The sequence below is a fragment of the Spermophilus citellus genome, assembly GCF_964194105.1.
Source record: "Spermophilus citellus genome assembly, chromosome: 4".
Taxonomy (NCBI): domain Eukaryota; kingdom Metazoa; phylum Chordata; class Mammalia; order Rodentia; family Sciuridae; genus Spermophilus; species Spermophilus citellus.
This window is the reverse complement of record NC_138185.1, coordinates 198356996-198382556: the sequence shown is the minus strand read 5'-3', so window position 1 is coordinate 198382556 and position 25561 is coordinate 198356996. Positions and strand designations below refer to the sequence as shown.

At 34.3% G+C, this 25561-nt stretch overlaps 1 protein-coding gene across 13 annotated transcripts in view; it reads left to right on the top strand.

Annotated features, from left to right (window-relative positions):
• NUMB (NUMB endocytic adaptor protein) overlaps positions 1–25561 on the top strand; it is a 176484-nt gene that overhangs the window by 80858 nt on the left and 70065 nt on the right. For all 13 annotated transcript variants that reach the window (XM_081289448.1, XM_081289447.1, XM_081289444.1 and 10 more), the window contains one exon: positions 24444–24584. In XM_081289448.1, coding sequence (XP_081145574.1) covers positions 24459–24584 — 126 coding nt within the window. In that variant the 5' untranslated portion in view covers positions 24444–24458. The remainder of the gene's footprint in view (positions 1–24443; positions 24585–25561) is intronic.

Below are 25561 nucleotides of genomic sequence, written 5' to 3'. Positions count from 1 at the left end.
TTCCAGGAATAGCTTGAACCAGGGGTCTAAAATGCTTTTAGGAACTTGCCTCATTCTTTCTTTTATAGGTCTGCTTTATAGGTCTTTCTCCCTTTCTGTCAATTGACTTTCTGCTCTTCAGTCTATGGGGTAGAAAACAATGATCACGAGCCTCTGAATTTGATGTCAATTCTAAACTTGTGTTTTGATTACTCTTAGTATCTTAGATTTTTCTGTTTGGATTACTTTCTTCCTGAATATTTTTTTTCTTAAAGGTGTGTGTGTGTGTGTGTGTGTGTGTGTGTGTGTGTGTGAGAGAGAGAGAGAGAGAGAGAGAGAGAAGAGAGAGAGAGAGAGAGAGAGAGAGACAGACACCGACTTTCTCTTTACTGGGAATCAAACCCAGGGCCTCAGGTATAGTAGATAAGCACTGTACCATCAAGCAGTATCCCTAGCCCTAGAGGTCTCTTAATGAGATTTTCTGTAGTAAACTCTTTTTTAAAAAAAAATATTTATTTTTTAGTTGTAGTTGTACGCAATACCCTTATTTTACTTATTTTTATGTGGTACTGAGGATCGAACCCAGGGCCTCACATGTGCTAGGCAAGCTCTCTACCACTGAGCCACAACCCTAGCCCTCTGTAGTAAACTCTTAAAGTTTTGTATCTGAAAGTAGTTTTATCACCCTCATTCTTGATAGATATAGAATATGAATTGGCAATATTTTGTATCCCCCTGAATAATTCCACACTTTTTCTGGTTTTAATTGTTACTATAGACAAATTAGCTGTCCAATTAGTTGTTCTTTCAGGCCTGTCCTTTTTGTGTCCGGTTGCTTATGGAGGCTTCTGTGTGTTTTGGTTTTCTATGTTTCATAAACTGTGCATAGATATGGCGTGCTGTTTGGTTTTTACCCTGTATGAGATTATGATTATAAACTTCTTATTTTCTCTGCAAGAAGTCATTGTGGGTATTCTTGGGGGCTCAAGATGGAAATGTATTACATCAAGATGATTTGCCTTTGTTTTTTCCAGGTGCCTCAAAGTACTTTGGTGAAACTTTAAATTTATTCCTTGAAGCATTTTAGACTACCAAGTGAAGTATATTCGGGTTGCAAATATGTACATGGACTTGCTTGTGTTTACAATCTCTTAGAAATCTTTCTTCTGTTCAGCAACAAGAAGGCAACTTTCCTTGTAGTCCTTTAGTTAGGTGTGGGGTTGGGATAGAATGGTTCACTCTTTTCCTGCGGATGAAACTTTGGGGTGGGGGGAAGCAGTAAGGTTCCAGCTTTATGTGGAAGGAATCTTTATGTGGAAAGATTGCCCATGGTAGGTGGGCCATGAACTTTTGACTTCTCTTCTTTCCCAAGAGACCATCAAAACTAAACTCATGTTTGTTAGAAGTCATCACGGAAAAATCAGTTTCATATGCCACATGTCTCTTTGAGTTTCTGCTTTTTCATGGATTTTGGTCTGGTAATTCCTTTACCATACTGTCAGCTCTTCAATGTATTTAAGATATTTTTGAAATAAAATTTTATTCATTTTTTGTTTTCAGTGAGAAAACTGTTAAAACAGTCTAATATGTTACTGCAAGTGTATTTACTTCTAATTTTTGTATCTTTAGTTTCTATGATTCCTTAAGATAGAAGCTTACCAATTATTGACCTTCTTTTGTGTGTGTGTGTGTATGCATGTGTGTGCCCTGGGGATTGAACCCTGCATGCACTCTACCACTGAGCTATACCCACAGCCCTTATGTTCTAATATATTTGGCACTGTTAAAAGTAGCTCTCTCTCTCTCTCTCTCTCTCTCTCTCTCTCTCTCTCTCTCTCTCTCTCTCTCTCTCTCATACACACACACACACGCACATATACAATAAAACAAACAAACAATAAATAAAAGCAGCTTTCCAGGCACTATAGTGCATGCCTATAATTCCATTGGCTCTGGAGGCTGAGACAGGAGGTTCACAAGTTCAAAGCCAGCCTCAGCAACTTAACAAGGCCTTAATAACTCAGTAAGACCCTGTCTCTAAATAAAATAGAAAAAAGGGTTGGGACATGGCTCAGTGGTTAAGTGCCCCTGGGTTCAACCCCCAGTACCAAAAAAAAAAAAAAAAATGAGGGGCAGCTCATGAGTTTTGAAATGAATTTTGAAAATCAGCCCATGAGTTTTCATTATCAATTATATATTTAAATTAAAATTTTTAAGCCATGAACTATGATTCACAGATCATTTACAAATGTGATTTTAAGTTTTGAAAAGAAGGATCTTTTTGTTATATTTAACTTACCTTTTTTTAAAAAAACACAATTTTTAATTTGAATTGTAAAGCAAGGCACAACTATGTATATGAGGCATGTTTAAAACAAAGTAACCTAGAAAAGTTAAATATAAAAGGGTGGGCAAAGGAATACAGGGAAATAGAAATTTTAAAGTAAGAATTGCTGTATGACCTCTCTTCCCTCTCCCCTTCCTGATAACAAACATGTGGATAACCAGTGTTCCATGTCTTGAGACTTAGGTTCCTGGAAGACTGATTTTGTGTTAATAATAGAAATGTTGATTTTCTTTTTCTTTCTTCTCTTTCTCAATGCTTTTTCTTCTCACACTTTAACATCTCTGGAATTGGCATGTATCTCTTCTTGGAACGCATTTTACTATTGATGATATGTAATTAATGAACAATTAACAATTTTGACAGCATTTTTCTTCTTTAGTAGAATAAAAAATAATGGTGCATCTTGCAATTGATGCTATAATAACCTTAATAAAATATATATTTTTTATACACATACCATAGTTCTTCTCCCTCTGTCATGCCTCCTTTCTTTTTCTTTCATTCTGCACTTATCATTCAAGGCCTTCCTTAGGGCCTTAAAGAAGGGGTATTTATGGGGGTGTGTTTAAGGTTGCTTTCCCTCCCATTTGTGGTATTGGCATTTGAACCCAGGCCATGCATATGCTAGACAGGTATTCTACCACTCAGCTACATGCACAGCTCCCAGGAAATAATTTAATTTTTCTATCTTGGCTCTTCTTCCAGCACTTTCTTCTTGATGAGAGGAGATATATATTTAAGATTATTTTGAATAGAACAGAAATCTTTAAGGAAGGTAGAAATTTTACTGAATGGATGTTAAAGTATCTGATAAAATTCAAGGAAAAGTTGAATAAATGAAACAAAAAAAGTTACAAATTGTAAAGCAGTAGAAAAGAAATAAAACAAGTAGAGTAATAAAGAATTATATAGAATGGTGTTTAGAAAGTTTAAAGGGCCTCATCAGAGAGATAAAATTTAGGTTAAGTCTTGAAGTATGAGGGGTAAACAGAAGCACTTGAAGAGTCTGGGATAAAAACATTTCAGGGAGAAGGAAACAGCAGGCTCAAGTTGGAAACAAGCCTGCATTCAACCAAAATGATGATAAAGAGTTAGGGAAAGTGCCATTTCAAGGTAAGAGAGTCAGGTAGGATCATACCTTAATATAATAACATTTACTGAGCATTTGTGATATTCTGAGCACTCTTCTAAGCACTTCCTGAGCAGTGTGAATTATTATGTTATACTGACTCACTGAATACTGAGAGTTTAGATTTAATTTGAAGGTGCATTAAAAGCCATGGAACTATTAAGCAGTGTCATGATCCATTTTACATGTTTAAAAGATTTTACTAGCTACATTGTACACAGTTGATCAGAGAGGAACAATAGAAGGAGTAGAAATAAATCCTACTTGATGGTTTATAGTAGTCCAGGTAAGAGATGAAGTTGTCTTGAACATGGTGGTTCTGGAGGTAGAGACGGGAGTAGTGGACAGATTTGAAATATATTTCAGAAGTATTTTGTTGATGGATACGGGGAAATATAATTAGAGAAGATTAAAGAATTAAAGAGATAAGTGTAGATAAATTGCCAAGTTATTTGTCAGTAAAAGGGAGCAGAGCTGTTTTTAACTGGCTTCTTTTCTCTCCCTCTCTCCTTGCCTCCTACCTTTCATTCTTGGAACCAAATATATTTTTTTCCAGTATCTCTCTCCAGATTCCAACACCTTTTTCTCATCCCACACTTGACAGATGCTTAGAGGAGAAAAGTCAGTGTAAAAAGTAGGCTAGCATTCTCAGCAGTTCTGCCCTTTTTCATCAAGATGTTCCTTGCTAAATCAGTCTTTGCTATATCAGAACAAAGTTATTTTGTTTGCAAAGTAAAGATTGAATTCTTAAAGTAATGATCTTAATGAAGTCTGTATATATATGTGTTGTGTGGTTCAGAGTGATGGCCATATGTGTTTTTATCTGTAAAATTTTAACATGACTTAAAAGGTAAGTGTTGCTGAATCACAAATTCAGCTTGCCAATTGGAACTCAGTAAAAAGGCAAATAACCAATTAAAGATAAAATTTGTTTTATAACTATAAGAAAAGCTTTCTCTTTAAAAAAAATTCCTAAATATATTCAGGTTTAGCTTTAGCATTCTTTCAAATCACCTTTGACTGAAGTTTTAAATAGACAGGGTTCTTCCTTGGTTTTTAAAGCTTTAACTTTCCATGATTATCTTTAAGGAGTAAATAGGAAAGCCCTGTATCAAAACAACAGGAGAAGTTTTTTGGACAAGGTAAGTGGGGAGATGAAAATTCATAAGGCAGAAACCTAAACGTAAAGCCAGATAAGGATTCTGGATGACCATTTAAATAAGTGGCAAATTTTATGTCATCATAGAATTCTTTGAGATTCTGATGAAAGAAAAAGAATCTGGCCCCCAAAAGCAAACAGACATACATTCAAATTTGTATGTAATCTTAAAGGGTTACTGAACTCAAAGAACCTGTAGGATGTACATTGTTGTCCCCTGGTGAAGAACATGTGGTCTAAATGGTAATCAGGGCTGAGGAGTATGTGGCTGGAGAACTTTGACATCCAAACTATGACACTGCTCTGTTCTCAAATACCAGTCTTTAGGACAGCCAAAACTTAATTTGTTGTTTTAAAATGTTTGGTCTGACAGCTAAAGAAGCAAAGTAATTTTTAGTTTTAGCTCTTAAGAAATTGGAATCATCTATTCCTAATTTTTTCTTTGAAAATGCTGTACATGGTATAGTTTTCTGAAATAAGTGAACATAGTCCCTAACCTGTGTAGCCTATTTTTTAAAGAAGAGTTGAACTGGGCTGGGGTTGTGGCTTAGTGGTAGAGCACTCATCTAGCATGGGTGAGGCACTGGGTTCAATCCTCAGCACCACATAAAGATAAATAAAGGTATTGTGTCCACCTACAACTAAAACATATTTTTAAAAAAAGAGTTGAACTGAAATAAAAACAAGTTTCAGATTTATGGAAGCTAAATGAATGTTTCTTTTGAAAAGTAGGATTTAATAGGATACATATTATCCCTTTGTTTTCATTATCATTCCATGAATCAGTCTGTAAATTAACTTCTATCAGAAAACTACAAACTTTAAAATGAATTTTATTAGTCATGTAAGTTAACTACTAGGTATTTATGTAGCCATTAGTAATAAAACTACTTTGTCACTGTTTATTCATCTCAATGCTTAAGGTACAACACTGAACCAAGGATGCAACTTGGTTATGAATTGTATCTTTTTTTTTTTTTTTAGTTGTAGATGGACACACAATACCTTTATTTATTTTTATGTAGTGCTGAGGATCGGTGAGGCAAGCACTTTACCACTGAGGTACAGCCCCAGCCCACAAATTGTTTCTTGTTAGGCAAATTATATCAGTTAGGTTAATATTTAATGTAATCTATTGATAGAATAGAGGATTCATCTGCTTCTACTCCTTGGCCATAATAAGAATATAACATTCCAAATATATATATATATATATTTTTTTCCAGTTAACTTGATTAAATAAAAGTTTTTTTTCCCTTCACTCTGAATCTTGAAAGCAAGCACATCATAAGAAATAACAAGTCACAGACTACTATGACATATATAGCAAATATTAGTATTTTGATGTATTAATATTCATGCTGTATTTTCAAAATAATGAATTATATTGACATATAAAATCAAAGAAAGAAAATTTTAAAAGAATATTTTATACTTATAATTTACTTTAATGTCATAATCATTGAATTTGATATTTTAGCTTGAATTTCAGCAAGGGAACAAATGATTTTTTTATTTTGGGGTAATGCATATTTTCTTAAGATTTTGGAATGCAAGTGTGACTAAGAATACAGTGGAATTGTATATATTAACATTGAAGCATATTTGTTCAGGGAACAATAAAATTGAAGATTTAAAACAATTTCTGGATTTGTACTTGCTAAGTTTCTGCTGTACAGTGTTTTTATTTTCTGCATCCCATGATGTGAACATGTATAATTCTAGTGTTATGTATTTTTCTCACAGCCTCTAAAAATAAAACTCCTCCTTTAAGTGTGTTTAGTTGAAAATAACAAACTGGTCTATACTTGGGGAAAAGAAAAACATGGCTGTGATAGATTTATTGGTAGTGTACTGTGTAGGTTAGTTAAAGCATTTTTAATACAATTTTGAATTTGTGATTTATGTCTTTAGTGATACCTTTGGAATTTTTTTTACCTAAGTGAGCGTAGCATCTCCTGAAAAAGAATTAACTAATTTAAGATAATTTGCAAGTATATTATTAACACAATGATAAATATAATGTGCCCATAGTTTTATATGTTATACATTGTTACATTTGGAATTAACGAATGTAAAAATTAATCTAACATTTTGACTATTTATTTATTTATTTTTTCTTTCAGGGAAATGATATTAAGTATCAGGGTCATGTTTGTGAATCTCTTGTGTGTATTGTTTGTACAGTAGGGATTTGTTTTTTGCTTCATTTTTCTCATTGTGATTTTTTTAAGTATAGATCTAGTCTTTCTTGTAATTTATATGTTATGGGTACAGTTGTGGTTATAGAACAAAGGAAAGCAAATAAGCTTAATTTAGGGAATAGATACTCTAGGAAGAAAAGTCAGTCCCTCAATCTCTTTTAAGAGTTGTGGCTCTTTAATGACCTTTCAAAAGTTTTTGTACAGACTAAATTTCAATAAATTTATTGTTTTTAGTAAAAATGAGAATATGTGTGTGTGTGTGTGTGTGTGTGTGTGTGTATGTGATGCTGAAAATTAAACCCAGAGCTTCATGAATGCTAAGCACATACTCCACCACAGAGTTCTCCCCAGCCTGAGAGTTAAATTTTATAACTATATATGACTTACTTTTCTTTCTTACCTTTTATTGGATGTTTCATAATTATTTGTATGTGTATGTTTATATTTCTACAGCCCATGTCTATTCTCAATTTCAGAAAAGACTTTAAGTGACTTAGTTTTTACTACTTAAAAGTATGAACTAGTTGATATGTACAAAAGAGTATGTGTAATGTGTAGCATGTATATGAAGCATGATAAAACTCATTAGAATATGACTAAAACTTTTGTACTCCCCATGCAAACCCGTCCTAATTATATTCAACTTTCTTTTCTCTTAAAATTAGCACTCTATTCAATTACATTTATTTATTTATTTATTTTTTAAAGAAAGAGTGAGAGGAGAGAGAGAGAGAGAGAGAGAGAGAGAGAGAGAGAGAGAGAAGAGAGAGAGAGAGAGAGAATTTTTTAATATTTATTTTTTTAGTTCTCGGCAGACACAACATCTTTGTTTGTATGTGGTGCCGAGGATCGAACCCGGGCCGCACGCATCCCAGGCGAGCGCGCTACCGCTTGAGCCACATCCCCAGCCCTCAATTACATTTATTATTCTCTTGTTTTTCTTTATCATTTTTCTTAGCATATAAATCTCTAAATGTTATCTTGTTTAGTGTTGTGTATTTTTGAGAGGTAATGTAAATGTAAGGATAAGTGCATAGGTTCTGACACCAACAGATTTCTGCCATGCACTGAGCAGGTGATTTGGGCAAATGACTTAACTGCTTTGTGCCTATTTTCTCATTTATGAAATGGAAGTCTAATTAGTAGGACTGTTAGGATTTCATGAATCATTATATGCAAAGTGCTTAAAAGAATGCCTGGTAGTATTTTCTGAGTGTCAGTTGTCCAGTATTTGTAAAAAGGAATCATAATATGTATTCTGCAATTTGTTCCTCTCCCCAGTGTGTTTGTAAGATTCATCCATGTTGATGATTATAACCTAAGATCATTCATTCTTACTGTAGTGTGATAATGAAATGGGTGAATATTGTTTCTCTCTTTTGTCAATGGATATTTAAGTTCTCAGGTTTGTTGTTATTTTACTATTGTAGACAATATATAATTCTACAAAGACATTGTGCATTCTCTATGCATGTGTTGGAGTTTCTCTAGGGTGTATACCTAGAAATGGAATTATTGATTGTAAAGGTTTGTGCATCTTAAACTTTCATAGGTGATACAAAATTAGTTAACAAAAGAGTTGTACCAACTTACATTCCTATGAGAGTATGAGAATGCCTTAAACTCCATATATTGTCTGATCCTTTAATATTTGCCAAACTGTTAGGTGTAAAATTGCATGTAGTATTTTGATTTGCATTTTCCTAATTATTAATGAATCTGAGCTTTTGGGGGGGGTACTGGAGATGGAACCCAGGGGCAGTTAACCACGCCCCCAGCCCTTTTAATTTTTTTATTTTGAGACAGGGTCTCACTAAGTAAGGGTCTCACTAAATTGCTGCTGTTGGTTTTGAATTTACTGTCCTACTTCAGCCTCCCAAATTGCTGGGATTATAGCTGTGTGCCACCACACTCAACTGAACATCTTTCTTTACTGTGTTCACAGGCCATTTCTCTTCTATTGTAAAATGCTTATACATTTTGCCAACTTTCATTAATATTCTATTTTAAACCAATATTTTATTTTATTGACTTAGAAATTATTTTTATTAATTTTATTGGTATGTTATAGTGGGATTCATTGTGATATATTCATATGTGCACATAGCAGTTTGGTCTATTTCATTCCTGGCACCTCCCTTTTCTCTCCCCTTCTTCCTCCCTTCCACTACTGTACTAGTTTCTTCTCTTTTTGGTATTTTCTGTTAGAAAATTTTTGTTTGTTCAGAGGCATTGTTAATATTATACCTTAACATGACTGATGCGGTTTTAGATTCTTTGGGGAATTTTAAACTTTTTAGTTAGTATGTATAACAAGACAGTTAAATTTTGCTTACCAGTTGAGTCTTTTTTGAACTGGAGATTGAACCCAGATGTTCTTTACCACTGAGCTACACCCCATTCGTATTTATTTTTTTTAATCTTTCAACAGGGTCTCCCTAAGTTGCTGAGGCTGCTCCCAAACTTGGATCCTCCTACCTCAGCCTCCAAAATTGCTGAGATTATAGGAGTATGCTCTGTGCCTAGCTCCAAATAAGTTGAGACTTTTTCTTAAATATATATATCTTTAGTTGTAGATGGACACAATGCCTTTATTTTTATGTGGTGCTGAGGATTAAACCTAGGGCCTCACACATGCTAAGCAAGCACTCTACCACTGAGCCACAACCCCAGCCCAAGTCTTTTTAAATGTTTTTATTTTTTATTTTTTTACTGTTTTAGTTGTGGATGGACACAATACCTTTATTTTATTCATTTATTTTTATGTGATGCTGATGATGGAACCCAGTGCATCATACATGCTAGGCAAGTGCTTTACCACTGAGCTATAGCCCCCAGCCCAAGTTGAGGCTTTTTTACAGAAGAGAATTCATTTAGGAAGTTTTATTTTGCAATTCTTTTTTTAATGTTTAATTTTAATTTTTTATTTAAAACAATGTTTAATTTTTTAAACCATAATTGTATCCCATCCCACAACACAAGTATGACTCAGTATGAGTGACATGACCAAGTATTGACATGCATATAAAACAGGTAGAAAGAGCCACTCTGGCAACAGTTTTGCCATTCTGTTAACACATTCTCTAACACAGAGATCCACTTCAAGAATCAGTCACTGAGGGCTGGGGTTGTAGCTAAGTAGTAGAGCACTGGCCTAGTATGCAGGAGGAACTGGGTTTGATTCTCAGCACCACATGTAAATAAGTAAAATAAAGGTCCATTGACAACTAAGAATATTAAAAAAAAAAAAAAAGAATTAGCCACTGAGAAAGACAACGTGATTTTTGTTAAGTTTCTTTCTAACTGTGGCTTCTGGGGAGCTTACATGATTAATAACTTGCGTCAGGCATTTCATATTTCTTAGACTTATAGAATTATTTCACATGGGTAGTTTTCACAAGACTTGCAGAGTGTTTATTAACACTGAAAAAAATGTCAAGTATTTCTCACATTTACAGGGTTTGGATGCAGTGTGCATTTTTTACATGTTGTAAGCTGCAGGCCAGCTGAAGATTTTTCCACATTGTTTAAATTCAAGTTCTCTTTTGCTGTGTTCTTCCATCACTTCAAGTTCAGCTTGGAGAATGAAAAGCTTTCCCATGCTGATAATATTTGTAGGCTTTCTTTCTATGGTCTTCTCACATGGGCCAGTAGGGTTGTGTGAAAAACTGTCCCATATTCTGTACACAGAATTTGTCCCAGTAAAAGTCTTTAATGCTTGGGTAATACCATATTAAATTTTTTCATGTACTTCTGACCGAAATAACTGAAATAACCATGTCACACCTGTAATTCTTTGTTGTTTCATATAGAACACTTTGGAAATGATTCTGCAGTTTGTCTCTTCCCTTTAACTGGGACAGTCACTGAAAATAATGTATAAACTTCTGTATAAAACATCTTCTATAGTACTGTTTGCATAGTGGATACTTACTATTTATTATTTCTTCTTCTCATTTTGTTCTTTTCCAGGTAGAATGAATTACTGTGGTTGGGGGTGGGGGCAGTATTTGTGCATGTGTACATACATACACATGCATGTGTACATGAAAGCTAGATATGACTTCCTGTTTGAAACAGTTGTGTTAATGAGTAAGATGAAAGTAAAACAACAGTGATGCGTGTTAAAATTTCATTATTGGTTATATTCAAAAATTATTGTGGATCTTAAAGTCTAATATCTGAGTCTGGCATTCAGAAGCCGCTACAACTTAAACCAAATCTGGAAACCAAACCCCTTAAACAATTACCTCAAATTTAATAAGTATAAACATGAAGACTTTTTTTAATTCCAGCATAAATAATACAATCTTTTCTCTCATTTTAATAATCTAAGTCCGATTTCAATAGATATTTTCTTATTGGATAGGGCATTTTCTGGAGGTTGTATGGAAACAAGATTCAGGAGCACATCTACCTCAAGTTCCATCCATTTTTCTTTCCCCAGACCCTCTTCAGGATTTGTTAGAATTTGTATTCTTGATGACTGATTCAAATGTCGGTCTATCTATTTAGGGATGGTTAGTTTTTTTCCCCCTTAATTTAAAATTTTATCCTGCCCCCAGCACTTTTAATCCCCCTCTTAGCTCTGCTTATCTTTTTCTGTGTAGCGATTGCCACCTATCCAGTTTGCTGAGGCATAGCATATTTAGGTTTCTATTCCTTTCTCACCTTCCAAAGTCAATCACCAATTTCTACTGTTGACTTTCCCTACAAAGAAAATCTTATTTTTAAACAATGAATTTATTCAGTTTATTGAATGGAGAGCTCGACGTTAACAGTAGTTAAAGGAAAGAGTATTGATAGGGTTTTTGAGATCTTGACTCAAGTAGTTTAAGGAAGTTCCTTCAAAGTGAGATTAAACAAAGTATGTGACACAATATTTAGAATAAGTGGATATAGCAAGAAAATGATCTTTTGTTATCCTGCAATTGCCCTGATTTTAAAATTGCCCAGATAAATTAATTCATAAGAATCTCCTGAAGAAAACAGGCTGGTTATTGGTTTATATTCTGCTCATCCTAGGCAAAAGAAATGTCCTGGAGTACAGGTACATCAGGTTGACTCATTTCCCACCGCTAGTCTTCTAAACTTTTCTTCAGTGTCCTTTTCTCCACCAGTGCCAATATACCATTGCCCTAATCCAAATTCTCTCATAACTTGCCTAGACGGATTAAAAATCCTTGGAATTTGTATGTAGTCTTTTCCCTCGTAGATTTGTTTTCCATACCCCCACCAGAGAATGTAAACTAAATTGCATCTCTGGCCTGTTGGCTTAAACCCTTTAAATAGGTTCTGATTTCCTATAAATCCTAGATCCTTATAGGACATGATCCGTGCCTGCTTTTCCAACCTCACTTCTTTTACTTTTCAAAATGCATTGCGACATATCATTTGATTTCCTGCGTCTGTGCTTTTGTTAATGCTGTTGCCTCGCCTTTTTTCTTTTCTTTCTTTTTTTTTTTTTTTGCCTCTCCTTGAAGTAACTTTTTATCCTATCCACTACTGTATGTGGCTATTTGTTTTTCTTTTAAAATTTATTTGACTCAGGTGATATCTCCTGTATCCCAGAGGATATGTGTATAGTACTATTGTTATATTCACCCTACTGTATAGAAATTTACATTTTATAAGGAGACAGAGCCACCTAAAGGCAACGAAGTAGTCTTATTTCCATATCCACTAACACTAACAATAGTATCTAGCACATAGTAAGTTCTAAAACAGTTTTTACTGAACCAAACAAATTGGGGTGGAAAGGGAAAGAACTTTAGGGATAGGAGATAAGAAGTGATGATTTAAGTTTGTTTTAGAAATAATACCTCTGTACTCAAGTAGAGAAATTTGAATAAGAGAGCAAGATCTCCTTTTCACCCAGAAGTTGGACTACTATTACATATACAGTCTTTTCCAATAGATTCTGTGGTATCATATGTCTAGATTTACCCTACCTACTAAATAGCCTCTATTATCTTTTGTGTTCCAAACTCAATTTAAAAATGGTTGCAAAATATGAATGCTGCACAAAAAAATGATATACAGATGATACAGCATATGAGAGATGCCAAATACCATATGTCATTGTGGAATTGCGAATTAAAGCAACAAGATAGTACTATATACCTATTAGAAATGGCAAAATCCCAAACACTGACAACACTAAATGTTGGCAAGGATGTGGAGCAGCAGAGACACTATTCTTTGCTGTTAGGGATGTAAAGTGATAGAGCCACTCTGTGTTTGCTAGGACTGCCATAATAAATGGCCTTGACATGCTACAGGCTGGTAGCTTCAATTTATTTTCTCACAGTTTTGCAGGCTAAAAGTCCAACATCCAGTCTTGGGCAGGTTGATTTCTTCTGAGGCCTCTTCCCTTGGCTTGTGGATAGTGTCACATTGGTGTTCCCTCAGTGAGAATGCATTTCTATGACCAAATTTTCTCCTCTTAGGGTACTGGATGGGTTGGATTACAATATATACAATCTCTTTTATTTTTTAATTTTTTTTATACATGACAGTTGAATTTATTTTGACATGTCATACATACATGGAGTATAATTTCCCATTCTTATGGTTGTACATGATGTGGAGTTACACTGGCTGTGTATTCATATATGAATATAGGAAAGTTATGTTCAGTTCATCTGCTGTCTTTCCCTTTCTCATCCCTCCTCCCTTCCCCACTTCCCCCTCTCCAATTGGTGAACTTCCCCTCTTTCCTTCCCCCAATGCCTATTGTAAGTCAGCATTCACATATCAGAGAGAATATTTAGCCTTTGGTTTTGGGGACTGGCTTATTTTCCTTAGCATGATAGTCTCTACTCCCATAGTCTCTAGTTCCATCCATTTACAGGCAAATGCCATAATTTCATTCTTCTTTATGGCTGAATATTCCATTGTGTATATGTACCAGATTTTCTTTATCCATTCATCTGTTGAAGGGCACCTGGGTTGGTTCCATGCTTTGCTATTGCGAATTGAGCTGCTATAAACATTGATGTGGCCAAGTCATTATAGTATGCTAATTTTATGTCCTTTGGGTATATGCCAAGGAGTGGTTCCCTTCCATGTTTCTGAGGAACTTCCATACTGCTTTCCATAATGGTTGCACCAATTTGCAGTCTTCACCAGAAGTGTATGAGAGTGCCTTTTCCCCCACATCCTGGCCAACATTTATTGTTACTTGTATTCTTGATAACTGCCATTCTTACTGGAGTAAGATGATATTTTAGTATAGTGTAGTTTTGATTTACATTTCTCTAATTGCTGGAGATGTTAAACATTTTTTCATATATTTTTTGTTGACTAATCATATTTCTTCTGTGAAGTGTCTGTTCAGTTCCTTTGCCCATGTGCATGCAAGGCATGCACTCTACCAACTGAGCTATATCCTCAGCCCTGAGTTCTTTATGTATCCTGGAGACTAATGTATCCTGGAGACTAATGCTCTATCTGAGGTGCAGGTGGTAAAGATTTTCTCCCATTCTGTAGGCTCTTTCTTCATTGTCTTGATTATTTCCTTTGCTGTGAAGAAGCTTTTTAGTTTGATAAAATCCCACTTATTGATTCTTGGTTTTATTTCTTGTGCTTTAGGAGTCTTGTTGATGAATTTGTTTCCTCAGCTGAGACCAGGGTCTCTGGTCTAATGCCTAGGTATTTAATCAACTTTGAGTTGAGTTTTGTGTAGGGTGAGAGATAGGGGTCTAAATTCATTTTATTACATATGGATTTCTAGTTTTCCCAGCATCATTTGTTTGAAGAGGCTATCTTTTCTCCAGTGAATGTTTTTGGTACCTTTGTCTAATATAAGATAACTGTATTTATGTAGGTTAGTCTCTGTGTCTTCTATTCTGTACCATTGGTCTTCATGTCTCTTTTTGTGCCAATATCATGCCATTTTTATTACTATAGCTCTGTAGTATAATTTAAGGTCTAGTATTGTGATGAACTCCAGCTTTAGTTTCTTGCTGAGGATTGCTTTGGCATTCTGTCCTATAATTTTTCCAAATGAATTTCATGATTGCTTTTTCTTCTTCTATGAAGAATATCATCAGAACCTTAATAGGAATTTTATTAAATCTGTATAGTACTTTGGTAGAATGGCCATTTTGACAATATTGATTCTGCCTATCCAAGAACATGATAGATATTTTCATCTTCTAAGGTCTTCTTCAATTTCTTTCTTTAGTGTTCTAGAGTTTTCACTGTAGAGGTCTTTTGCTTCTTTTGTTAGATTAATTCCCAAATATTTTATTTTCTTTCAGGCTGTTGTGAATGGGATAGTTTTCCTAATTTCTCTTTCAGTTGATTTATCAGAGATGTATAAGAATTCAGTTGATTTATCTGTGTTAATTTTATATCTGCTACCTTGCTGAATTCATTTATGAGTTCTAGAAGTTTTCTGGTGGAGTTTTTTGGGTCTTCTAAATATATAATCATGTCGTCAATAAATAGGATAGTTTGAGATTTTTTTTTCTATTTGTGTCCCTTTAATTTTTTTCTTCTGTCTGATTTCTCTGGCTAGAGTGTATGATGGTCTATTTTTCCTTATTATTGATTGATTGATTGATTGATTGATTTTTTAAAAATATATGTCAGCAGAATGCATTACAATTCATATAGGCATTATATTTATGACTTAGAATTTCATCAGAATCATTTCATTGATTCAACCCATGATGGTCTATTTTATCTTTCATTTCTTCAAATTTAGAGTATGCTCTATATGACAGGCACTGTTAGGATGCAGGGACACTATTTAAATAAATAATATGCAGTCCATCATTAAAGAAATAGAAATTGTTCTAAGGTTTGATGAGCATAATAATAAAAGTTAGCAGAGGGTATTAATGAAAGAAAGCATTATAAAGTGGATGAACCTAACCTTGATTAGGTAGGGGCTTATCAGAAAAGTAATGCTAGCTTCCCTGAAGAGGTTAAAACTCCTGTGCTCACTCTCAAAGTTGAGTAGACTTCAACCAGAAGTGAACAGAGAATCGTCTTTCTTTCTAGGCAGGTAGGAGAGCACATACTAAGTCACTGGAAGAGGACTTACTTTGGAGAATTGTGCATAATTTCATGTAGCTGGAATTTAGTATGTGAATTGGGATTAGTGAGAGAAACCTACTAAAGGATGGAGCAGTTTGTACTTTATCTTATAGGTGATGTAAAGCAATTGGAGGATTTTTAAGTGGAGTAGTTACCTGGTCAGATTTATGTTTTAGAAAGTACTCTGGCAGTAGTCAGGAGAACAAATTGAAATGAATCTCTGCTGGAAGCAAAGAGACCAAGTAATAATCTTTTGTAATAATTTAAACTGAAATGTCTCAAGAGAGTGGAAACTGTTAGGATGGGAATCCAAGAGATACCAATGAGGTAAAATCAGAGTTATAGATGAGAGGAAGAATGAATAGAGGGATGATCATCAGACACCTGGCTGGACCAAGTGAATAAGTGGGTAGTTGTTAGGACACAGGGTGGGAAATTATGAAGAAGGGACTTATACGCTTTTTGTTGAGTTCCAGCTTAAGCAAAGATAGAGATGTTTTCTATTTTCTTTATTTATATTCATGTGTATTTTTATTTTTATTTATTAGCAATACTTGAGCTCAAACCCAGGGCCCCATGCTTGCTAGGCAAATGCTCTATCATTGAAGCTATACCCCTACCCCTGTGTATATATTTATATTTTTATTCTAATTAGTTATACATGAGAGCAGAATGCATGTCGACACATTGTACACAAATGGAGCACAACTTTTCATTTCTCTGGTTGTACACAATGTTGAGTCCCACTTCCTGTGCAGCCATACATGTACATAGGGTAAAGATGTTCATCTCATTCCACCGTTTTTCCTACCTCCATGCCCCCTTCCTTTCCCTCCCTTCCTTTGCCCAATCAAATTTCCTCCATTATCCCTATGCACCCCCCACCTGCCCCCATTATGGGTCAGAATCTGCTTATCAGAACATTCGGCATTTGTTTTTTTGGGGGGATTGGCTTACTTTGCTTTGCATGATATTCTCCAACTCCAGCCATTTACCTACAAATGCCATGATTTTATTCTCTTTTAATGTTGAGTAATATTCCATTGTGTATATGTACCATAATTTCTTTATCCATTCATTTATTACAGTTTAACAATTGTGAATCGTGCTGCTATAAACATTGAAATGGCTGCATTACTGTAGTATGCTGTTTTTAAGTCTTTTGGGTATAGACCAAGGAGTAGGATAGCTGGGTCAAATGGTGGTTCCATTCCAAATTTTCTAGGAAATCTCCATACTGCTTTCCAGACTGGTTGCACCAATTTGTATTCCACCAGCGATGTATGAGTGTACCGTTTTTCCCCCACATCCTTGCCAACACTTATTGTTGCTTGTATTCTTGATAACTGCTATTCTACTGGCATTAGATGAAATCTTAGAGTAGTTTGATTTGCATTTCTCTAATTACTAGAGATGTTGAACAATTTTTCATATATTTGTTGACCAAATGTATTTCTTCTGAGAAGTGTCTGTCAGCTCTTTGGCCCATTTATTGATTGGGTTGTTTGTTTTTTTGGTGTTAAGTTTTTTGAGTTCTTTATATATTCTGGAGATTAGTGCTCTCTCTGACATGTGTGTGGCAAAAATTTGCTCCCCAAATGTAGGCTTTCTCTTCATCTCATTGATTATTTCTTTTGCTGAGAAAAAGCTTTTTAGTTTGAATCCATCCCATTTATTGAACCTTTGTTTTATTTCTTATGCTTTACGAGTCTTGTTAAGGAAGTAAGGGCCTAACCCACCATGATGAAGATTTGGGCCTACTTTTTCTTCTATTAGGCATAGGGTCTCTGGTCTAATTCCTAGGTCCTTGATCCACTTTGAGTTGAGTTTTGTGCATGGTGAGAAGTAGGGGTTTAGTTTCATTTTGCTGCATATGGATTTCCAGTTTTCCCAGCACTATTTGTTGAAGAAGCTATTTTTTCTCCAATATATGTTTTTGGTGCCTTTGTCTAATATGAAATAACTATATTTATGTGGGTTTGTCTCTACATCTTCTATTCTGTACCATTGGTCTACAAGTCTATTTTTGTGCCAATACCATGCTGTTTTGTTACTGTAGCTTTGTAATATAATTTAAGTTCTGGTATTGTGAAGCCTCCTGCTTCACTCTCCTTGCTAAGGATTGCTAATTGGCAATTATGGGTCTCTTATTTTTCCAAATGAATTTCATGATTGCTTTTTTCTATTTCTATTTTGATGTGTTTCTGTCTGGTTTGGGTATCAGGATGTGATACTAGCCTCATATAATGAATTTGAAAGGGTTCTCTCCTTTTCTATTTCATGGAATAACTTGAGAAGTATTGATATTAATTCTTCTTTTAGGTCTTGTAAAACTCAGCTGAGAGTCCATCTGGTCCTGGGCTTTTCTTGGTTGGTAGGCTTTTGATGATGTCTTCTATTTCCTTGCTTGACATTGATCTGTTTAAGGTGTGTATGTCCTCCTGGTTCAGTTTGGGTAGGTGGTATGCCTCTAGAAATTTGTCAGTGTCTTCAAGGTTTTCTATTTTACCAGAGTATAATTTTTCAAAATAGTTTCTAATTATCGTCTGTATTTCAGTAGTGTCTTTCATGATATTTCCTTTTTTAGCAAAATTTTGGTAATTTGAGTTTTCTCTCTCCTTTTTTTTAAAAATATTTTTTAGTTGTAGGTGAACACAATACCTTTATTTTATTTATTTTATTTTTATGTGGTGCTGAGGATCGAACCCAGTGCCTCACACATGCTAGGTAAGCGCTCTACAGCTGAACCACAACCCAGCCCCATCTCCTTCTTTTCTTTAGGGTGGCTAAGGGTTTGTCAATTTTATTTATTTTTCAAAAAACTAGTTTTTTGTTTTGTCAATGTTTTGAATTATTTCTTTTCATTGATTTCTGCCCTAATTTTAGTTATTTTCTGTCTTCTTCTTTTAGTATTGGTTTGTTTCTCTTTTTCTAGGACTTCGAGCCATAATGTCAGGTCATTTATTTGTTGACTTTTTCTTCTTTTAATGAATGAACTCCATGAAATGAACTTTCCTCATGGTACTGCCTTCATAGTGTCCCAGAGATTTTGACATGTTGTATTGGAGTTCTCATTTACCTCCAAGAATTTTTAATCTCCTCCCTGATGTCTTCTGTTATCCATACATCCTTCAGTAGCATATTATTTAGTTTACAGGTGTTGGAGTAGCTTCTATTTTTTATTCAATCATTGATCTCTAATTTCATTCCATTATGATCTGATAGAATGCAGGGTAGTATCTCTCTTTTTTTGTATTTGCTGAGACTTTCTTTGTGGCATAACATATTGTCTATTTTGGAGAAGGATCCATGTGCTGCTGAGAAAAAAGTGTATTCACTTGTTGATGGATGGAATATTCTATATATGTCTGTTAAGTCTAAATTATTGATTATTTTATTGAGTTCTATAGTTTCTTTGTTTAATTTTTGTTTGGAAGATCTATCCAGTGGTGAGAGAGGTGTGTTTAAGTCACCCAGTTTTATTGTGTTATGGTCTTTTGATTCTTGAAGTTAGAAGGGTTTGTTTGCTATAAATAGAGTCCCATTGTTTGGGGCATAGATATTTATGATTGTTATGTCTTGTTATGTATGATTCCCTTAAGTAGTATGAAATGACCTTCTTTATCTCTTTTCCCTAAGTTTGGTTTGAAGTCCAGTTTATCTGATAAAAAGAGGAAACCCTTGCTTGTTTACGCGGCCCATCCTTTCACCATCAGTCTGTGGATGTCTTTTCCTATGAGATGAGTCTCTTGAAGGCAGCATATTTTTGGTCTTTTTTTTTCTTAATCCAATCTGCTAGTCTGTTTTTTAATTGGTGACTTTAGGCCATTGACATTCAGAGTTATTATTAAGACATGGTTTGTATTCCTGGTCATTTTGGTTTATTTTTGGCTTTTACCTTGCCTTGGTTTTTCCTTTGATTGGCCTTTCCTTTAGTGTAGTTCCTCCCTTGGCAGATTTTCATTGTTGTTTTTCATTTCCTCCTCCTGGAATATTTTGCCAAGAATGTTTTGTAGTGCAGGCTTTCTTACTGTAATTATTTTTAGCTTTTGTTTATCTTGGAAGGTTTTTATTTCATCATCAGATCTGAAGTTTAACTTTGCTATAAGGTTATAAGATTCTTGGTTGGCATTCATTTTCTTTCAGAGCTTGGTATGTTTTGTTCCAGGATCACCTGGCTTTGAGGGTCTGGGTTGAAAAATCTGCTGAGATCCGAATTGGTCTTCCCCTATGTGTAATCAGATTCTTCTCTCTTGCGGCCTTTAAAATTCTATCCTTATTCTTTATGCCAGGCATTTTCATTATAAAGTGTCTTAGTGTAGATCTGTTGTAATTTTGTGCATTTGCTGTCCTGTAAGCCTCTTATATTGGATTTTCCAATTCATTATTCATGCTTGGGAAATTTTCTGATATTATTTCATTGAAGAGATTGTGCATTCCTTTGAAGTTTGAATCTCTGAGTCTTCCTCTATCCTGATAAATCTTAGATTTGCTCTTTTAATGTTATCCTATAATTCTTGGATATTCTGTTCATGGTTTCTTACCATCTTCACTGTGTTGTCAACTTTATTTTCAAGATTATATATTTTATCTTCATTGTCTGAGGTCTTGCTTCCAAGTGATCTTGTCAAGTGATCTCTTTGTTGGAGTGATCAATTTTTGCCTGTATTTTCTCCCAGATCATTTTAATTGTGTACATTTTGAATTCCTTCTCCTGTGCTATCAATGGATTATATTTTTGTAGTATCTTGATTGGTTTGGGGCACTTTCCTCACTTGTTTTTTCATGATGTCTATGTGTCTTCCTCTCTTGCAGTGTAGTTCTGAGGTATTGCAGCTTCTACCCTATTGTCTTCTACTGTCCCTGCAGGTTACCAATACCTTACCTTTAAAGGGGTATCAATGTTCCAGCACCCAGTGTAACCAATATGTAGCAATAAATCAGTTAGCTTCTATTTTGACATTTACTGTTTTGTTGCTATAAGCAGAAATGATGAGTTTGGTTATATTCTACTATATATATGGTCATATATATGGTCAATAGGTTTGCATAATGGTTTATAGTTTCTAATGGTACACAGGGAAGGGGGTAGGATGTGAGAATATAGAGATATTAGATTATATGACTAGGGAAAGGGTAACCAAAAGAAGTTGGCTGTTAGCAGGAGAAAAAAGAGAGTCAACCTTGTTACCTCTGCAACAGGACGATGATTGTTAGCACCCCTAGTAGAGATACCTCTGGTGCACCCAGACCCACAGGGACCTTGGTGACATTTTAGTATATTGTTGTCCCTAGATAGAAGCCGTGATGTTATGGCTTTGGTTGCAGCTGCTGTGTCAAGCCTGTGGGTACCTTGATGTTGGGCTGTGGAGCCACACTCTGGTGAATAGGGAACTGCATGGGTACCAGGTATTCCTCTCATATAGGCATGGTGTATTCCTCTCTGCAGAGGCGGCCAGTGTTTGTGGGTCAGGCCTCTCCTGTATATATTTTTAAAAGTGATTTGAAAGGAATATAACAGGATATATTTTCAAGGAGGGTTATAGAATAATTTTTGGAAGTTTATTAGATTAAGGTAGACTCTCATTTAGTTACCTTTTGGAATGAGTAATCTGCTTTTATTTATTTTTAGAAGGTCCATAGATTTTTATATTTTTTGTCAGAAGTTTTACTTATAATGAGTGGTAAGCTTGGCTTGTCTCTGCAAATTAGCTAATTTGGCATAATATTTCTGCTTTGGTATTATACATTTTAAAATACAAAATGATCTGCTCAGAATGCAAACTTTGATTCTCAAGTCTTTCATTACTGTCATGTGGAAATTAATATTCCTGAGAATATGGTTTCTTTTTGTAATTTTGTCACATCATTTCTGGATTTAAGAACCTCAACTAGCCTCAAAGTGATCTTAACTCCTTCTGAAAAAGAATGAGCCATGCTTCTTAATAGAAAATTAGAGGTATTAGTTTCACATTTTGAGATTTTTCCCTTTTATAAAGGGGCACTTATTCTATCACGTTTATTTTGTGTCTTGAATGTTGTTTCTTATCAGTTAGTTCATCTTTTTCCTTCAGATTAATTTAGTCCTGGTAGAACTTTTTCTTCTTTATGTTGAAAGAAAATTTTTCATCCTCGTCACAAAATATCTTTTATGAAAAGATGACTACAGTTCCTCTTTTGCCTATTTTTTTTTTGTATCTGTTATGAATATGAGATTTTATTATCTATCCATTTAAATTTTTCCTTAAATAAGTTTGAAAACATCTATTCTTCCATTAAATAAGTCTTCCTTGATTTGAACATGATAAAATCAGAAAGTACACAGAAATATTTTACATATTTGCTATGTAATTGTGAAAGTATTATGAAGAAAAGAAATACATACTCTATTCTAGGAGCGAATGTATAAATTTACTATTTTGGTCCATTTTATTTCTTTAATTCACTATTATTAAAGATGATTTATAAATATAATTAGTATGTTTAATTTTTATCAAATGAAATAAGGCTTTTATGGTTACTTTTATTTTAAAACTAATTATTTTCCTCAATCTTTGATGATGCTCTGATTTAGGAACTTATCTAATGAGAGGCAAAATTAAAATTTGAATTCTATATTTTTTCTAAAAAATATTTATGCACAAAAGAGGATTTAAAACTATACATATATGTTCATGTTTAACACATAATTTTTTCTTAAATTTCGGATTGAAATTTAACTTGTGTATATCTGAGTATTTATTAATATCAACATACTTTTTTCAATGACTACATAGACAAATCACACTGTAAATAGACATATGTATAGTTTCAAGCTTTAGTTATTAAAGTCATGCTAAAGTGAATTCTGGATTCTATGTTTGTACTTGGGCAAACCATCCACTGGATAAATTCTTTAAGAATGATAGATTATAAGGTTAATTAATTTCTCTCAAAGAAGTGCACAGATTATATTCTCTATAATATTTTGCAGTATTCCCTACTTTCCATAATACTGCCAATGCTGAATGTTATTAATTTTCTCTTCATTCTGGTAGTTGTGAAGTGTGAGGATAATTCTTTTCCATTGTTTGTTGTATACCTAATCATTGCCTCTGTCATTTATTTCTAAAACCTCATATAATGAATTTTGTATTTCATCTACCAAATCCCTATGTCTTCTAACATGTATTGCATATTTTTAATTTGTTTTTTGCTCTAATTTCTGAGACACTTCTATAAGCTTCTTACTTAAGACACTTATTTGGAGCTATTTTTATTAAAGTTGTTATCTAATTATTCAGTTATCATTTTGTTTTAATTTTACAATTTTATTTTATCCTCCTAGGAACTTAGTTAATTCTCTGGCTGGTACTTTTGTTACAGCAGCTTAAGAGACTCTTTCTCCTATCTCAGGATACAGTTTCCCAGAATCACCTCTATTTGTTCCTACTGATCCTTTCATTTCAAACCTTTAGGTTTTTTTTTTTTTTTGTATCTTACTTATTTACAGTTAGGTTTATAACTATATTCATAACTATATATAAAGGATCAAGTTGAATGGAATATTTAATGAACATTCATGCCCCTGAAGAACAGTCAGCTCTCTAAAATTAGAGCTCTTCCTTTGAAGGAGAGTTGGGGGATCTAGCGGAGGAGTGATGTTGACTGGTGTGCTATTGGACGAACCAGGCCAGTTGAGTAGACTTTGCTTGGACAGATTTTTGCTTCTCAGGCAGATATACTTCTTCTCTCCACTCAGCTCATCATGGTGGTTGTAAGGATCTAAGTGAAACTGTTCATCTTGTTCTTTTCCCCCTGAATGTGCACTTATAGAAATGGAAAAACACTGTCCTCTCTCTGTATGATGCTTATATCACCCACAAACACCAGGTTTCTATAGATCTCTAGCATCACACCTCCATATAAAGTCTGCTGAACCGGGTCCAGATATTTCCATTCCTCTTCAGAGAAATCAATGGCCACATCCCTGAATGTCAATGGTTCTAGTTTTTGAGGGGCCCATTGTTCTTGCAGTAAATCTTTCAGCACCATTTCCTGGTGTTCAGCAGCCAGACCTGCTCCCTTGTAAACTTCAGCACAGGCACAGCAGAGTCCCTCTTTTGCCTATTGTCTTTCAATAATAAGTCAAAAAGATCCCCAAGTTTTCTGAATGATATTCTTCTTAACAAGTTAGCATAAAAGTTTTTAGAAATTGTTAAATAGTCTATACTTTGGCCTACATGTAAAATTTTCATTTTCAGAAGTGAGAATTAATTTGAGAAATAGATCAATAAGGAGAATTTATCATTGTTTTAGGAAATTAAATGTTTGAAATTTCTTAAAATAATATTGTTTCAATTCCTACTTGAAATTGTTGTAGTTTCTATAAGGACTAGTATTGTAGTTGTCTTTTCAAAAAGAAAAATGATTTGTTTGACTTCTTATCATTCTAAAAGGAAATATACTAATTGCTCATTTTCTCTTAAGCCAAAACCTTTAAATTGGGGCATTATGTTTTTACTAGTATGGTATCCTAAGTTTAAATAAGTAAAAAAATCATAACTTCTTTTTCATATGTCTTTTACTCTGTCACAGGTTATAAAAGTTAAGATGAACAAACTACGACAAAGTTTTAGGAGAAAGAAAGACGTTTATGTTCCAGAGGCCAGTCGTCCACATCAGTGGCAGACAGATGAAGAAGGAGTTCGCACTGGAAAATGTAGCTTCCCAGTTAAGGTAAAAGCTGATGCTTATGTAAATCTATGTGGTGAAAAAAAAAAAAGAAGAAGAAGAAAAAATGGCAGCCATTGTATGTGAAGACCCATTAATTAGGACAATTAAATGAGAACCCTCCAAAAATGAATTTCTTCATATTCTGCTTCAATGATGGAATTAAATGAGAAAAAATAAATTACAATTAGTGATTTTTCTTTTTGTATTTAAATAAGAATTTTTGCTGTTATCTGCAATCAGTACAAATACATTCACTTCTGATGAGAATACTAATCCTGAAATATATAAAGAGCCTGAATTATCAGGACTGAAATTCTTTTCAGTGAGATACGCTTACTAAATGATAAGGGGGTGGGAGTCTACTTTGTTAAATACAGGTTTGGTATATTCTAGAAATCTAAGGAGAGTTAATCAGAAGAATTAAAACAAAGGGAATTTTTTTTTTTTTTTAAAGAGAGAGTGAGAGAGGGGAGAGAGAGAGAATTTTTAATATTTATTTTTTAGTTCTTGGCGAACACAACATCTTTGTTGGTACGTGGTGCTGAGGATCGAACCCGGGTCGCACGCATGCCAGGCGAGCGCGCTACCGCTTGAGCCACATCCCCAGCCCGGGAATTTTTTCTTTAATATTACAATTTTTAATCATATAGAGGTCACTGCTTCTGTTTCCAAGGGTAGAAAATGGTGCAGATGCACCTTCAGAGTTGGTGGCTTGAGATTAATGGGGTTCTATTTTCTCAAGGAAATAGGAAGTGAAGATATCTGTAGAAGAGTGAGTAGAGAAGTTGTGGGTGTCAAATTGATTTTGAGGACAGTAGAACAGTCACTGTGAAGAGTAGGAGAGAAAAGCTTAGAGGAGAGGAGATAACCAAGTTAACTAAAACTAGCTTCATCCTACTGTGTATGTTTAAATGCACTATAACTTGCTCATTATTAGAGTAATGATAAAGTAGTTTTCAAGCTCTGTCTTGCAATTCTAT